We start from the raw sequence: 14,840 nt of genomic DNA on the forward strand, positions 1-14,840 counted from the left end.
GGAGGAAACTGCAGTTACACCTCATAATGAAATCCTCTGCGTCCTTTAGTGTTGCAAACAATCAATAAGCTATCAGACACGAGAGGAGATTGAATTCAGAATATTTATTATACAGACACTCCACAGGGTACAAAGCACAACAGCAAACAAGTGAGAACTCAAGGTTAATGAGCAGCAGGGAGGTGTTTGGGAGAGCCTCACTCAGAAAACACTAAAAAAATCAAAGGGACAAAACGAAGTGAGCTGCATTCAGGGCAGTTCTGAGCATTCACACAAATTCCCACACTTGGCAATAATTTCTGGGATATTGAAGAGCCCTTCCTTACCTCTCTCAAATGCATTTTTGATGTCGTTCACTTCAACCTGCGACCCAGACACTCTGAATATTCCCTCGTGCTGCAAACCTGCGGGAAAACAAGAGATGCTGATAACAAGATAAGATAGATTAGATAAAAGAAGATGGCACCTTCAGCAGCTCCAGCTCCTGTAATAAAGATAAAATAAGAACAAAGGCAGAGGATGCTGGTTTAAAAGCCACCTTTCCCTGAGATGTCCACAATATGAAAAAACAGAACTCAGCACAGGCAGAAAAATTATTAACCCTTCTAAACTGCCAGAGTAACAGGGCTCTGACAGCCATTCATGTTATCTCTCACCCTGGAGGATCCCCAGAGGATTTTACAACCTGGAGGAAGTCATAAACCAGCAGTGGTGCAGCAGGAGTAAAATATGACCCATGTCAGAAGGAAACTGTTTAAAATGTTTAAAAAGGACTCAGTTGAGTCTGTAGGAAAATCAAAGCCAATTCTGGAATCTGAGTGAAATCAGCATCTCCTGATGGCCACGATTTATCCCCCATCAGTTCCCATTCCAATGCGGCCGCGAGGATTTTTCCAGCAAATATCCAAATGTGGCCTTAAAGAAAGATTCCAGAACTTGATTCTAGAGCTATAACTTGGTTATTCTGAGTGCTGATGAGAATGGGACTCCAGATTATGGTTTCTAAAATAGTAATGGAACAAGGGAAACAAACAGGACCTGCTACCTGCCCTGCACCTTGGTTAATGAAGATGGATTCCACCTCCCTCCACACGTGTTAATTAACAGCTGCTTCACACACTACTAACAAATTATATCAATTAAAAATGAAAGCAAATTGCAATAAATGCACAGCATTCAAGGCTGGCAGAGGTCAGCCTTCCAAACAGGCATAAATCATCTCTCTGTGGCAGTAAGTGAACAATTAATTCACTGCTTGACCTCCTACATTCAAACCCTCGGAGTGCTCCTCCTCCTCCTCGTGAAGAGGGGGATTGTTCCTGGTGAAGGCCACATTTCAGGCCTCAAAGGAAGGTGAGGGATGGGAAGCTTATTTTGCAAGGAATAAAGGGATATTGTTGGCAAAACAATGCTCACAAGGTCAGTTATTTGGAGAAGTCACTGCACACACAGCACCACCAATGCAGGCAAAAAATCAGAGTAGTTTTCCTTCTGGGGCAGCTTCTGCATAAGCACCAGGTGAGCCACTCTGAACATCCCTTATGAGGTTTATTTTATAGGTTTAACCTATAAAATATAGGTTATTTAATTTTATTTTATTTTCCTAGGAATGTCACACAAACTCACCATGCCTGCTGATGAATCGGATGCAGCTCTCCACCACCAGGGGAATGGCCTGGGAGGAATCCTGCCCAGAGAGGAATTCCAGCAAGAGCAGGCAGAATATAGAGTGGAAAAAAAAATTAAAAAAAAAGAATAAAAAATGAGAAAGGTTCGACTCTGCACACCAAGATCGCACTTTGCTCTCTTCATTCCAAAACTCCAAAGCAGCAGCCCAAGACTGTGTGAACTGGAATTCCCAAACTTCAATCTTACAGTACCAACAAGAGATACTTTGGGTCTTCCTTTTCTCCAATAATCACATTTTAGCTCACTTGGGTACCAAAAAGCAACATTTAATCAATATAAACAAATTATATATGTATAATATAAAATCCAATTTATAATAAATTATTACATTTAATTAAATTTATTAAATTTATCCCCAAAGCCTGGCTTTGGAAGTCTTTATTACAGAAAAGCACAACAAGAGGGCAGCTACAGGTTTAACAGGGAAAATAAAGGAGTGGAGACAAAGAAACCACAGTGTGGATCCCATAAACCAGGACTGTCCCAACAGCTCCAGGCCGTTTGGGATTTTGATTCCAAATCTCTCAAAACACAGAGAAAAACCAATTTTAAATTTTGTCCTGGAAAATGAGTGAGGTTCTGGATCCAGGTTTGAGGGATTTCTTCAACAAGACTGAAAAGGTCCACGGAAGACAGGGAGGGACAGAAAAAAATCTGTTTTCCACCACTCCTCCTCTTCCCACACCACATCCCTGCCTCGTTACTGGGGGAAATGTTAATTACCTGCTTCCTCACGGTGGAGCTGCGCCTGCCACTGGTCCGGGGGTGCAGGAGGGAAAAACAGAAGAGAAGAGAAGAGAAGAATCAGGAAAATCCTCTAACATCACCAGCTCAGCCCTCCAGTGCTCCAACCATGCACTGGAGCAGGGAAGGAGACAGATCTCCCAGTCAATCCTCATGCCAGAGCCTCCTCCCATTTCTGGGACCCCCAGAAAAAGGCTGGAAGTGATTTTAAATCAGGCAGAGGCTGCAGGAGGCACAGGGGAGCCCTGACAGAAGATTACCCTGACATTTCCATCCCGAGCAGACGGAATCCCGTGATCCAGGGCTGCTGGCTGGAGATGAAGTTTGAAATAAATTGCAGAGGGAAGAGCAGGTGGGAGCAGGTTCCTTCCCCCTGTGCTGTTCCCAGCTGCCACTGTGGAGTTTTATGATGGTTTTGATAAGATTTCTATTAAATAAATAGCACAAAACCCCCCCGAACAGCAGCACGCACCAACCAGGCTAAGCCTTGTCTGTCTGCTCTCATTTGCTGATGTTGGTAGACATTAATGGCAGAAAAATAGGAAAAAGGCCTTGCTCTGCCAGGGTTTTCCCCTCAAAATTTATTGCTGGGGTTTAAAATTCCTTTAGTTTCTTGTAAAAATGAAGCAAGGGAGATAATAGCAGACAGGCCCTAATGTATCATTCCAGCCAATTCCCTGCCAGGGCAGATGGCTGTTGAATTATAAATAAGGGGATTAGAAGTGTGATTTTTTAAAAACCTGTACAATGTGTTAATTTGGAGGAAATTCCTTTTGTAAAAAAATCAAAAGCACAGAATGAAAAAAAAAAAAAATAATAAAAAAATCCAATTCCACAGGCTGTCACAGACAATGAGGTGGGTTTTAAACTGTTAGCGGGCATGATTCTTTGATATTTAAAATTGTTTCATGATGAATAATATTTTATTATTACAGATGTCAGGGTCTAATTAGGACCTGTCAATTTTGCTTTGCTGTGAGGAATGGGAACAGCACGAATGAGTCCATGCTGGTGGTAATCACCTTCCTTTTGTTAACGAGGCAGGATGATGCCCAGCCCCTGGTGCCCAGCACAGCCCCCTGAATCCATCACTTTGGAGATGGGATTTGTAACGTTTTACTAAATCCAGTAGTTTGGAGATGGGATTTGTTATGTTTTACTAAAGCCCCACCAGAAGCTTAGTGCTGGTTCTAGGATTGGTCCTAATTAAACTCCAAGGTTTCCCCTCCGTGCTCTCCATCCTGCTGGAATCCAGGCACAGCACAGCAGCACTGGGATCCAAAGTTCCCCAATTTATGGTCCTCAACCCTGGGGATAATCCCTGCACAGCCCCTGGGCCCACCTCTCTCCCAGGACCAGGGATTTGCTTATAAAAACCTAAATCTGGAGAATATTTCTCTGGGTGACAGCATCAAATGAACAAATTTCTCTCACTTCTCCATCCTGCTCCTGATCTGCTCTAAATACACCAGGGCAAGAAAAGGAACTTGTTTATATTAATTAATTATATAAATTATTATTATATTCTAGATAATATTTATGATAATCAAATTTATTATAAATTTAATCAACAGAAACAAATTATATATATAATAGATATAAAATCTAATTTATAATAAATTATTACATTTAATTTAATTTATTAAATTCCTGCCCCACCTCTACAAGTGTTTCAGGCCAGGCTGGATGGGATTTAGAGCAGCCTGGCACAGTAGAAGGTGGCACTGGATGAGCTTTAATGTCCCTTCCCACCCAAACCACTCCATGATTCCACTCTGTGACTCTAAATCAGTGTATTTTTCTAACAGACACATATCCTGGGCTGGTAACTGATCTGGAATGACCGATTTGCATCAGATTTTCCTTAAAAACACAATTCCCTGAGCCACACCTACCTGGCCAGGGCGCAGTCTGTCCTCTGACCTGGGGAGGAGACACAGAAATCAGCATGAGGAGGGAGCAATGGGAAAATGCTTTCAATATTTCTGTACAGAGAATTTTGGAAGGAGATGGAAGAAAACAGAGGAGGGGAAGCTCCAAGGACAGCACCAAACCCATCCCTGGCAGCTCAGCTCCACCAAATCCCACCAGGAACCACCTCAGGCTGTCCAAGCACTCCTAACTCTGCGAATTCTTGTTTTTAAATAGAAATTACCTCCCTGAGCATTCTAATTGTTGACTTCTGCCAAAAAACTGGGCTTGTCAGTCCCTCCCTCCCTCTTCCCAGGGGAACTGGTGGGGCAAGAGATTCTACTTCACACAGCCCCTCAGGAAGAGTGCAAACATTCCCAGATTTGTCAGCCCACAGCCTGAACATGCTGGCACCCAAGTTATTTTGAGAGACAGACGTTCAGTGGTGTTTTTTATAAACATATTTATAAAAACACTCCATTAACTTGTGCTGAGTTTTCGAGGAAGCAGCAGCCAAGCCAGGGACTTGCTAATTCAGCATCACCGAAAACATCACAACAGAAGAGGCAGGAGAAAGGAGGATGTGCTGTTGGGAGTGGGACAGGCCCATTTTTTTTTTTTTTGGTGTAAAAAAAATCAGTGAAACCGCACTGATTCCCAGCAGCTGAAAATGCACCTTCCCTCCTGCTGTCTTCCTGCTCCTGGGGAGATGGAAGGAGGAGTGAGGGAAGCAGCTAATTGCTGATGGGCTGACAATTAGTCGAGCACATCTTGATAGCCACTTTTGCTCTCCCCAAGTAAAGCCAAAACAGTGCATAATTGACATGAAAATGTTATTCTGCAGCAGAATTTCCAGCCATCTGTCCCGTTTTCATCATGGAATATTCATACAGAGAAATTACACGGCTGTGGCAGCATCAAGGGGCTCCTGCAGCAGGGTGACAAATGGGGACAGGAGGCAGGGACATAATTACTTGAAGAGAGGAGGACTTGCTGCTACTTTTATTACTGGAACTTGTCATCTTCAGATTAAGGCAATTTGCACCACAACTAAAAAATGTCACCTGAGGATGGGGCAGGGAGGAGAATAAAAAATAACAACCCCTGAACCTCCCAGGCACTGAAGACACACAGCTGGAGGCACATTTTCCTGCAAAGCTCCTAACTGTGCTCTGGGGACCTGTGGAGGGAATTTTATTTGCCCATTTCCCAATTAAGTGACATTTTATGGATAAATCTAGGCATGGTCCCCAGTTTGTACCATTAACCTGCTCCTGTGGGTTGGGAAAAGGATGTTCCTGCCTTTCCCAGCTCCTTCTAATCTCACAGATGACAGGAGGAGTTTTTTTGGGGCTCACCCTGACACTCACTGCATCCCTTCCCAGAGCCATGAAAAAACTCTGGTTTGCAAAAAACAAATGAAGAAAACAGAAGCAGCCTTTAAATCCACAGAGCAATGCAGAAATCACATTTCATTTCCTCTCCCCCCTAGCACAGCTTGAGCTGGGTGTAGGGGGCAGGCAGGTTAAGAGGAAACAGGGCTGGAATGCAGAGGTCAGCCACGAGCCAGGAATGTCACCAGCCACAGGGGCAGACACTGCCACTCACAGACATTCAGAGGCACAAGAAAAACGCCCTGGGGACACAAAACTTTGCCTTCAGCCACCCTTTCTTACAGGAGAGCTGAAGAGATGAGCAACTTCAACCAACCCAACTCAAACCCAGGCACATCCTCCCCTCATCTCTGATAAACACAAAACTCTTAATTACTGAAGCGTGAAGTATTTCAGTTTGACAGTGCACTTTCAAACTGAAAACAAAGCACTTCAAAGCCCACATGCTGGCTGAGTTTTCATCCAGCAGATTTGCACACCACGAGCTGTGGGGAGCACAGCTCAGCCCTGCTCCAGACACAAGCCAGGACTGAGCTGAGCCATTTTTGACCTGACATTTAGACTGTTCAAACCTTCTCCTCTGCAAATACAAGGCAGGCAGGTTTCTATGGAAACTTGGATGCATAGTTGGAGTGGTTTTGGCCAACAGAATTTGCCCATACCATGAAGGGAAAGAAATCTGCCTTTGTTCTAACAGCAAATGAATATTCAGTTCTGGCTGCTGCCCCCTGACTGATGCCCTCTAGACAGACAACATATTTCACATGCTCTGAAATTTGTTTGTGCCTCTCCTAATAAAAGCCTGGGCTCAACATTGGGTGGAACCCACAGAGGTGAGGAGCAGCCAACCTGCCCCACAAATGAAGGCCAATAATTCTGAATTGTGGGTGAATGACCAGAGAGAGATCACGAAGAGCTCCCCAGGATGGGTGTGAAGGAGGGGCAGCACACAGATCAGCGATGCACATCACTGCCTCATTAAACATTTTGGTGCTCACCATTCATCTCCCTCATGCAAATCAGAGGAATTAATTCATAAAACACCAGCATGGCCACTGCATCACTAATGCAGGGCTGCCACCCTCAGCTGAGGAACTCAGCAAATGTCCCAGCCTGGCTGGAGCTCTGCTGGGGACACAGATTAAATAATTACCCTGAATTACACTCACTTTCTCCCAGGGTCTTCTGCAGGAGGTCATGCTTGGCCTGCAGCTTGGTGATCAGGTTCCTGCCCTCCAGGTACTCCTTCATTTTCTGTGGAAAAAACAGCACGGTGAGGGGACAGTTCATCGCTCTGACCAAGCCTTGGGGCTGCTGGATTGTGAGCAAGAGGGAAGAGTGACATTGAATTTAGTGCGACACTGAATTTACAGTTATAGAGTGACACTGAATTTACAGAGTGACAATGAATTTAGAGTGACACTGAATTTAGTGTGACACTGAATTTACAGTTATAGAGTGACACTGAATTTACAGAGTGACACTGAATTTAGTGTGACACTGAATTTAGAGTGACACTGAATTTAGTGTGACACTAAAATTAGTCATAGAATGACACTGAATTTACAGAGTGACACCGAATTTACAGTTACAGAGTGACACTGAATTTAGTGTGACACTGAATTTGCAGTTATAGAATGACACTGAATTTACAGAGTGACACTGAATTTACAGAGTGACACTGAATTTACAGTGTGACACTGAATTTACAGTTACAGAGTGACACTGAATTTACAGTTACAGAGTGACACTGAATTTACTGTGACACTGAATTTACAGTTAGAGTGACACTGAATTTACAGTTACAGAATGACACTAAATTTAGTGTGACACTGAATTTACAGTGACACTGAATTTACAGTTAGAGTGACACTAAATTTAGAGTGACACTGAATTTACAGTCATAGAACAACACTGAATTTACAGTGTGACACTGAATTTACAATTATAGAGTGACACTGAATTTAGTGTGACACTGAATTTAGTGTGACACTGACTTTAGAGTGACACTGAATTTAGTGTGACATTGAATTTAGTTATAGAATGACACTGAATTTACTGTGACACTGAATTTATTGTGACACTGAATTTACAGTTATTGAATGACACTGAATTTGCAGACTGACACTGAATTTACAGTTACAGAGTGACATTGAATTTACAGTGACACTGAATTTACAGTCACAGAACGACACTGAATCTAGTGTGACACTGAATTTACAGTTATAGAATGAAACTGAATTTACAGTGACACTGAATTTACAATTAGAGGGACACCAAATTTACAATTATAGAGTGACACTGAATTTACAGAGTGACACTGAATTTACAGTGACAATAACTCTGAAATTAATGGTTAAAGCACAAACTAAGCCCTGGCTTAAGTATCTGGCAAGTCTAAAGCTCAGGCCACTCCTATTTTGAGCCCAGCCAAGCTTGGATCAGTGATGTCAGAGGCCTTTTCCAACCTGAACAATTCTGAAATTCTGCAAATTCTCCATCTGCAGGGCCATTTCCATTGCTGCACTGTGGGATCAGCTGAATGTTTGGCATCTTTGGAGCCATCAGAGGAGCTGTCATCCATCCCTGGGCACTGAATGAGCAATCTGTTTGAACCAGCTAAAAGGCTGCTACTGTGCTTATTCTCTCACTTAACCTCTCTCACCCCACTTTACTTGTCAAACCCTGCGTGCTGGATGATCCACAGGACAAAACAAATAAAGATATTATTGAAGTTCAGATTTACTCTGGCAGTGGAATATTGTACAGCCACACAGGCGCTTTTCCCAATGCTCCCTCATTTTCCACAGCTTTGCAAATGCTGGTTTTTTTGGTTTTTTTTTTTTTTCTTTTTTTGCAGTTCAGAGCAGTTTTATTTATCTTGACTGAGCTGCAGCAGGTGAAATACTCTGCTGTATAGGGGCTGTCCACATTATAAATGGGACATGTTTCATGCAGAAGCACAAACTCTGCAAATATCACAGAGCACTCTCTGGAATCCTGAGAGATCTTCAAAATTCAGCCAGCAGGATGAGCACAGAGAGCGGATTCTTATCCAATAATGAAATGTTGTCGTTATAAACAAATCCTCAGATGGTTTAGGTGGGAAGGGACCTCAAAGCTCATCCAGTTCCACGGGCAGGGACATTTTTCACCATCCCAGGGTGCTCCAAGCCTTGTCCAGCCTGGCCTTGGACACTTCCAGCTTTCCCCAATTCAATCCACTTCCCTTCAGGGCTGATCTGCACAAAAAAACCTGCAAATCCTTGAGGTAAAAATGGGTATTTTTAACAACAGGAGAGCATGGACCCTGCCTGGCCTTTGCAGGGGCAGCTTCTGTGCAGGAATGAAAGAGTCAAGTAGAAATATATACATAAATAAATAAAGAATTACATCTACAGAAATATATAATATATAGTAATAATATATAAATATATGCAATCTTCATATTATATTTATATATAATATACTACATAAAATATAATGTATAATATAAAATATAAAATATAAAATATAATGTATAATATATACTATATTATACATACTATATACTATATACTATATTATATATAATATATATAATATAATATAGTATATTTATATTGTATTTATATAAAAATCTATCAATATAATATACTAATATAATATATAAAGAAATGTACACACTGAGGCAGTAGTGAGGGTGAGGGAAAACCTTCCAGGAACTAACAAAGCTTCCCCGGAGGGCTCCCCAGCCCTGGTGTGCACTGACACAACAAACAAAAATGGCTTTAATTAACTGCCAAAATCCTGTGTTTTATGTCCCCTCGCTTGACAACATTGAAACAAACATTTCACAAGAATTAAGTCCCTTTGGAAAATCTCAGCATTTCCTGCTTCCTTTATTAATATTTCAATTTTTTTGTTGTTTTGGAAGAAAACAGGAAGCACCCTCGAAAAATGAATTACTTCTTGGTTTTTTTTGTTTAAGGAATTTCCCCGTAGAATTTGTTTGCCAAGCCCTAACTATATTTTGCTCAGTCAGTTCAATTTTTGGAGAAGAAAATATGAGGAAAATAAAAAAAATAAAACTATAATAAATATAATATAACTATATATATAATAAACATATTCTATTTATATACTTATATACTATATATTTATATATATATATGATATATTTATATACTAATATATTTATATATTAACATATTATAAATATAATATATATTATATTATATTATATTATATTATATTATATTATATTATATTATATTATATTATATTATATTATATTATATTATATTATATTATATTATATTATATTATATTATACATATAATATATATTACCATATATATTATATTTATATACGATAAATATAATATAACTATTTATATATAACTATAATAAATATAATATAACTATACTAATATAATATAAACTTTACAAACATAAACGACAATAACATAAAGTATATAAAATAATAATTAAACAAAACTGCAAAAATAACCAGTCTGAACGGGGGAAAGTTGAGGATAAATCTGGTTTTGGGGGATTTCAGAGTCACAGGTGAAAGGACAGGAGGAAGGCTCAGCTGCAAACAGAAGCTTCAAGAAGAGCAGATCAGCTCCTCCTGGCAGAGTTAAATCCCCCTTTTGATGCAGATTTAAACACTTAAGCCCAGCCTAAGGTGGGTCAGGCAGGGCAGGGCAGGGCAGGGCAGAGGCACTCGCTGGGACTTGCAAGCCTCTGGATTTCAGGTCATTAAAAACATCAACAGGTACCAGTGGTTGCTTTAAAGGAGAAAAAGATGTTCCCATCCACTGCAGAATCTTTTTTTTTTTTTTTTTTTTTTTTTACTATTTCCTCATGCCTCACATTCTGTTCCCTGCCTGATGCTGATGAAAAAAACAAAATTAATTTCAAAATAAAGCTTCAGGCTTTTCTCAGTGAATTACAAAGATCCATTAGCCTTGGATTTTTGGTGTAATAAAAACAGACAAAGGGGGAAAAAATCCTCAAACTACCTGAGAACTCCTGAGGATTTTATTTGGGACAGAGCACAGCCAGAAAAAAGCAGCAGAAATGTCTCTGAGTCTCCTCAGGGGTGCAGGGCTGTGGGAGTCCAGGGCATCCCTGTGGGACCCCGGCAGGGGTCAGGAACCCCCCTGGACAGAGCCCCCAGAGACACTGGCTGTGATCTCTGTCCATGGAAAAGAGTTTTCAATCTTACAGGATGAATTACAGGCTCTGAGGGTTTGATATAAGTAATAATTAAGTGTGGCACGGGTGCAAAAGTAAAATTTTAGGATTCTAGATGAGGGGTCCAAAGGGGACAAGATGGAGGAAATTGGGTGTGTCTTGTCCTTTTTCTCCTCCTTCATGCCCTCCATGTTTCACTGTGGTGTTGGCATTTTTCTGTTGGTTCAGGCTGGGGACACACTGTCCAACGTAGGTGACAGATATTGGCACGTTATTGTAAATCCAGCACAGGTAGTTTGTGGTATTTAATGTTTGTACCATCCCACTGAGGGCAGAGCCCCACACGCTGCCCTGCAGGACAGAGCTGCGGCAGGGCAGCAGAACATGTTAGAGATAAACAGAATAAACAACCTTGAAACCAGCACAGACGAATTATGGCTTCTGCTTTGGCAGCGGGGCTGAAAGACAGAGACTTTCTACAGTCTGGGAATCATCAATAGCACAGATTCCAACACAGGGTGACAATGCAGAGGTGAAGATCAGCTGGCAGTCAGAGCCAGGAGCATTTTGCACCTACAAACCCCAGAAAGTTTGGCATTTCTGAGCTCAAATCCTGCAGGGTGTTCCCAGGCACAAGGGAGGAACAGAACCCAAGCAGCCCTCCCTGTTTGGGACATAAAGAAAAACCATTTCTGCCACTGCTCCATCTCCAGTCAGGAAAACAGTGATTTTCCTCTCAGCCCTCCACGAGTAATTCCAAACCAAGCACTCAACTGAAGGCTGGGGGAACTGGACCCACGTCCCACAGGATCAGCACCACCAGGACCCCCCCAGCTGCAGCCAGATTTTATCCCCCATTTCCCCATGTCTGAAAACCTTGGCAAAAATAACCCCCCATTAATCCTAAAGCACTTCACCCCAGCAGCATGGCTCTGCTTCCTCCTCTTCCCAGAGATAAAACCCCAACATTTTGCCTAAGAACACCAATTATGGCAGTTTGGAGGTGAAAGAATGAAACCATTCCCCGCTCTCCCAGTGCCCAGGTGGGGCTGGTGCCAGCTGTGCCCTGCTGGGCAGCTGTGCCAGGATGCCTGGCTGGGGAACAGGGCTGTAACCATGGCAGCAGCAGCACATCCCTGGATTTTGGCTCCCTGAAGTCGCTGCTGCTTCCCTGCCTCAGCCACCTGCAGCAGCTCAGGGCTGGGGCCGTCCTCCCCTGCACACTGGGAGCTTGAAATTACCCTGAATACAAATTAAATTGCCCTGAATTCAAATCTCCCTTCAAGGCCCAACAAGAGATCCAGCAGCACTGGGATGTGCTTCCAGTGGAAATACAGATTATTCCAGGTTGGAGACACTCCTTCCACTAAATTCCCATCACTGCATTTTCCCAAGAGCTCTGCCTAGGAATGCAGCACATGGAATTTCCTCCTTGAGTCACATTAATATGGGATAATCTTTAAAATCAGCCTTTTTCTACAAGTTCCTATCCCCCAGCACTCAGCACATCACGAGGTAAAAGGGAATTAAATCTCAATTCTGCACTGTACTTTGTTTTTTATCCCCTACACAAAGCTCGGCCCTCAAGCCTCATTAATACCCATCAGATGGTTTTTATGAGACATTGAAAAAGATGCTCCTGGGAGATTCAGAGCTGGAAATCCTTATCCAGGCTGTTTATAAGCCTGGTCAATAGCAGATCAATCCAGCATCTGATCAGGCTGCTTAGAGAGGGTCTCTCTCTAACACCACAGCAACAACATGAAACGGAGAAATATCCCATCCAAACTGAGCCCTGGATTCCTCCTTCTCCTATCTGAACTCAAAAATTTCTCTCTAGAGAGGGAATGCTCAGAGTTCAATTAAAAATCACTTTTCTAGTTCCATAACCCTGGGCAGGGTGGTCAATCCTGTCATAATTGAAGCAGCTTCTCCACCCACTTCTCTCAAGGTGAATCTTCCCAGATTCACTTTCAGTGGCGGATTCTGGCTTTTTAAAGTCAAGTCCTAATGATCCATCCTGCCAAATTAGTGCCATCTGCACTGAAAATTCAGATTTTAAACAAGCAACACCATTCTGGGAAGAAGAAAGTGAAGGATGCCCAAAGGAATGACAAATTAACCAGGGTTAGATCCATGGTTTTCATCTGCTACTCTGAAATATTTTGAAACTGGAAACAAATTTCAATGGTTTAACATAAATCTGATGTAGGAAAAAGACACCCAGTCTGGCATGAAATTCAATAGCAAAAAGCTTTTAGCATCTTTTAAAAAACACTGACTCAATGAAAAGCTTATGCAGGCTGAAATTGTAAGATGATAACAAAAAATGAAAGAGCTAAACATTCTTTTTTAGTTTGCTCTAGTTCTGAAATTTCATGTTTACAAGCTATTAAGTTCTCAGAAAACTCCTTTTCAGATGCAGAAGAAATCAAATTTGACATGATTTAGCCACAGACTAGGTTTGAATCAACAGAGATATCCCAAAATATTTCCATATAATTGGGAGAATTTCTAAACCCCAGCTCGCTTGCTCTGCTTGCCCAAAATCAGTGAGAGAAGCGTTTTTTGTTGGACAAGAGCATCACTTTGCACTCTGTTGTGAGGATAAATCTGAGTAGATCACATTGAAAATTACAGAATCGTGGAATGGGCTGGGTTGGGAAGGATCCTAAAGATCACCCAGGGATGGGCGGGGTGGGAAGGATCCTAAAGATCATCCAGGGATGGGCGGGGTGGGAAGGATCCTAAAGATCACCCAGGGATGGGCGGGGTGGGAAGGATCCTAAAGATCATCCACGGATGGGCGGGGTGGGAAGGATCCTAAAGATCACCCAGGGATGGGCGGGGTGGGAAGGATCCTAAAGATCATCCAGGGATGGGCAGGGTATCCCAGGTTCCTGAAGATCATCCAGGGATGGGCAGGGTATCCCAGGTTCCTAAAGATCATCCAGGGATGGGCAGGGTATCCCAGCCTCCTCTCCTGGCCTTGGACACTTCCAGGGATGGGGCAGCCACAGCTGTACCAGGGCCTCACCACCCTCACAGGGGAGAATTTCCCAAAAGAGAAAAGAAAAAACCTCCTCAATCCCTCCAAATCAGCCCCTTACAGTGAAGTAGAACTGCTCAGTCTCCTGCTGGTTTGCCCTTCTCTTGGCAATGCTGGGTTTGCTCATGAACGTTTCCGACACCGTGGATTTCACAGACTCCATGGAGTTGCTGTACTGGAAGCAGTCAGAGACATCGAAGTCCTCGATGGTGACAATGTCCTGGATTGTCTGCAGCGTGGCCTCCATCGTCTTCTTAACCTGCCCAGCAAGAAGCAGAGAGCTCAAAACCTCAAGGTTTTATGTTGTGAGTAAACAACAGAGGCGGTGAAGTCCCCTGGAGCATTTTACTAATAAACAGATATTACTGGTTTCACACCCTGGGTGCTGTAATTAATTCTGGCTCATTAACAGCACAGTCCATGCAAACATAGAGCTGGCAGCAACCTGAACCTGCCAGGACTCCGTGCCAGGATCTCAGTTGTGATCTCAGGGGCTGGGATCAGCAGGAGATGGAAAGAAATTTAACCTCAAAGCAAAGAAAGCTCGAACCGAGATTCTCTAATTGTCTTCTGCAACTGCATCTACTGGGCATCAAATGTTAATTACAAACAGGACTCTGCTGCACTGTGCATTTTCACTGAAGGCAAGAATCAACTTTCTAGACATAAAAGGGGTTGCAAATTTTGCCTCAAAGTTCCTCAACACAGATGTGCGGAGATCAGATCCCCACTCCTGTCATCTTCCTCTCATCTTGGACAGCCACTTAAACAAAAATCACTTTAAATCAGGTTATGCAAACTCACTTCAAAACATTAAATTCCTCCTTTTCCCTTTGCTATCCAAATTCAACTTTGGCAACCTTATCAGG

General features: G+C 42.4%; 1 protein-coding gene across 7 annotated transcripts in view; it reads right to left on the reverse strand.

The window, feature by feature from the left end:
• Positions 1–14,840, reverse strand: part of SRGAP2 (SLIT-ROBO Rho GTPase activating protein 2) — a 106,963-nt gene that overhangs the window by 25,639 nt on the left and 66,484 nt on the right. For all 7 annotated transcript variants that reach the window (XR_012052050.1, XM_030291812.4, XM_030291813.4 and 4 more), the window contains 6 exons: positions 14,033–14,230; positions 6,908–6,992; positions 4,329–4,356; positions 2,413–2,443; positions 1,627–1,687; positions 327–404 (listed from right to left, as the gene is read on the reverse strand). Coding sequence is in view for 6 of the 7 variants with exons in the window: in XM_030291812.4 (XP_030147672.4) it covers positions 327–404; positions 1,627–1,687; positions 2,413–2,443; positions 4,329–4,356; positions 6,908–6,992; positions 14,033–14,230 (481 nt within the window). In the remaining variant the exon portion in view is untranslated. The remainder of the gene's footprint in view (positions 1–326; positions 405–1,626; positions 1,688–2,412; positions 2,444–4,328; positions 4,357–6,907; positions 6,993–14,032; positions 14,231–14,840) is intronic.

The sequence above is a fragment of the Taeniopygia guttata genome, chromosome 26, assembly GCF_048771995.1.
Source record: "Taeniopygia guttata chromosome 26, bTaeGut7.mat, whole genome shotgun sequence".
Classification (NCBI taxonomy): domain Eukaryota; kingdom Metazoa; phylum Chordata; class Aves; order Passeriformes; family Estrildidae; genus Taeniopygia; species Taeniopygia guttata.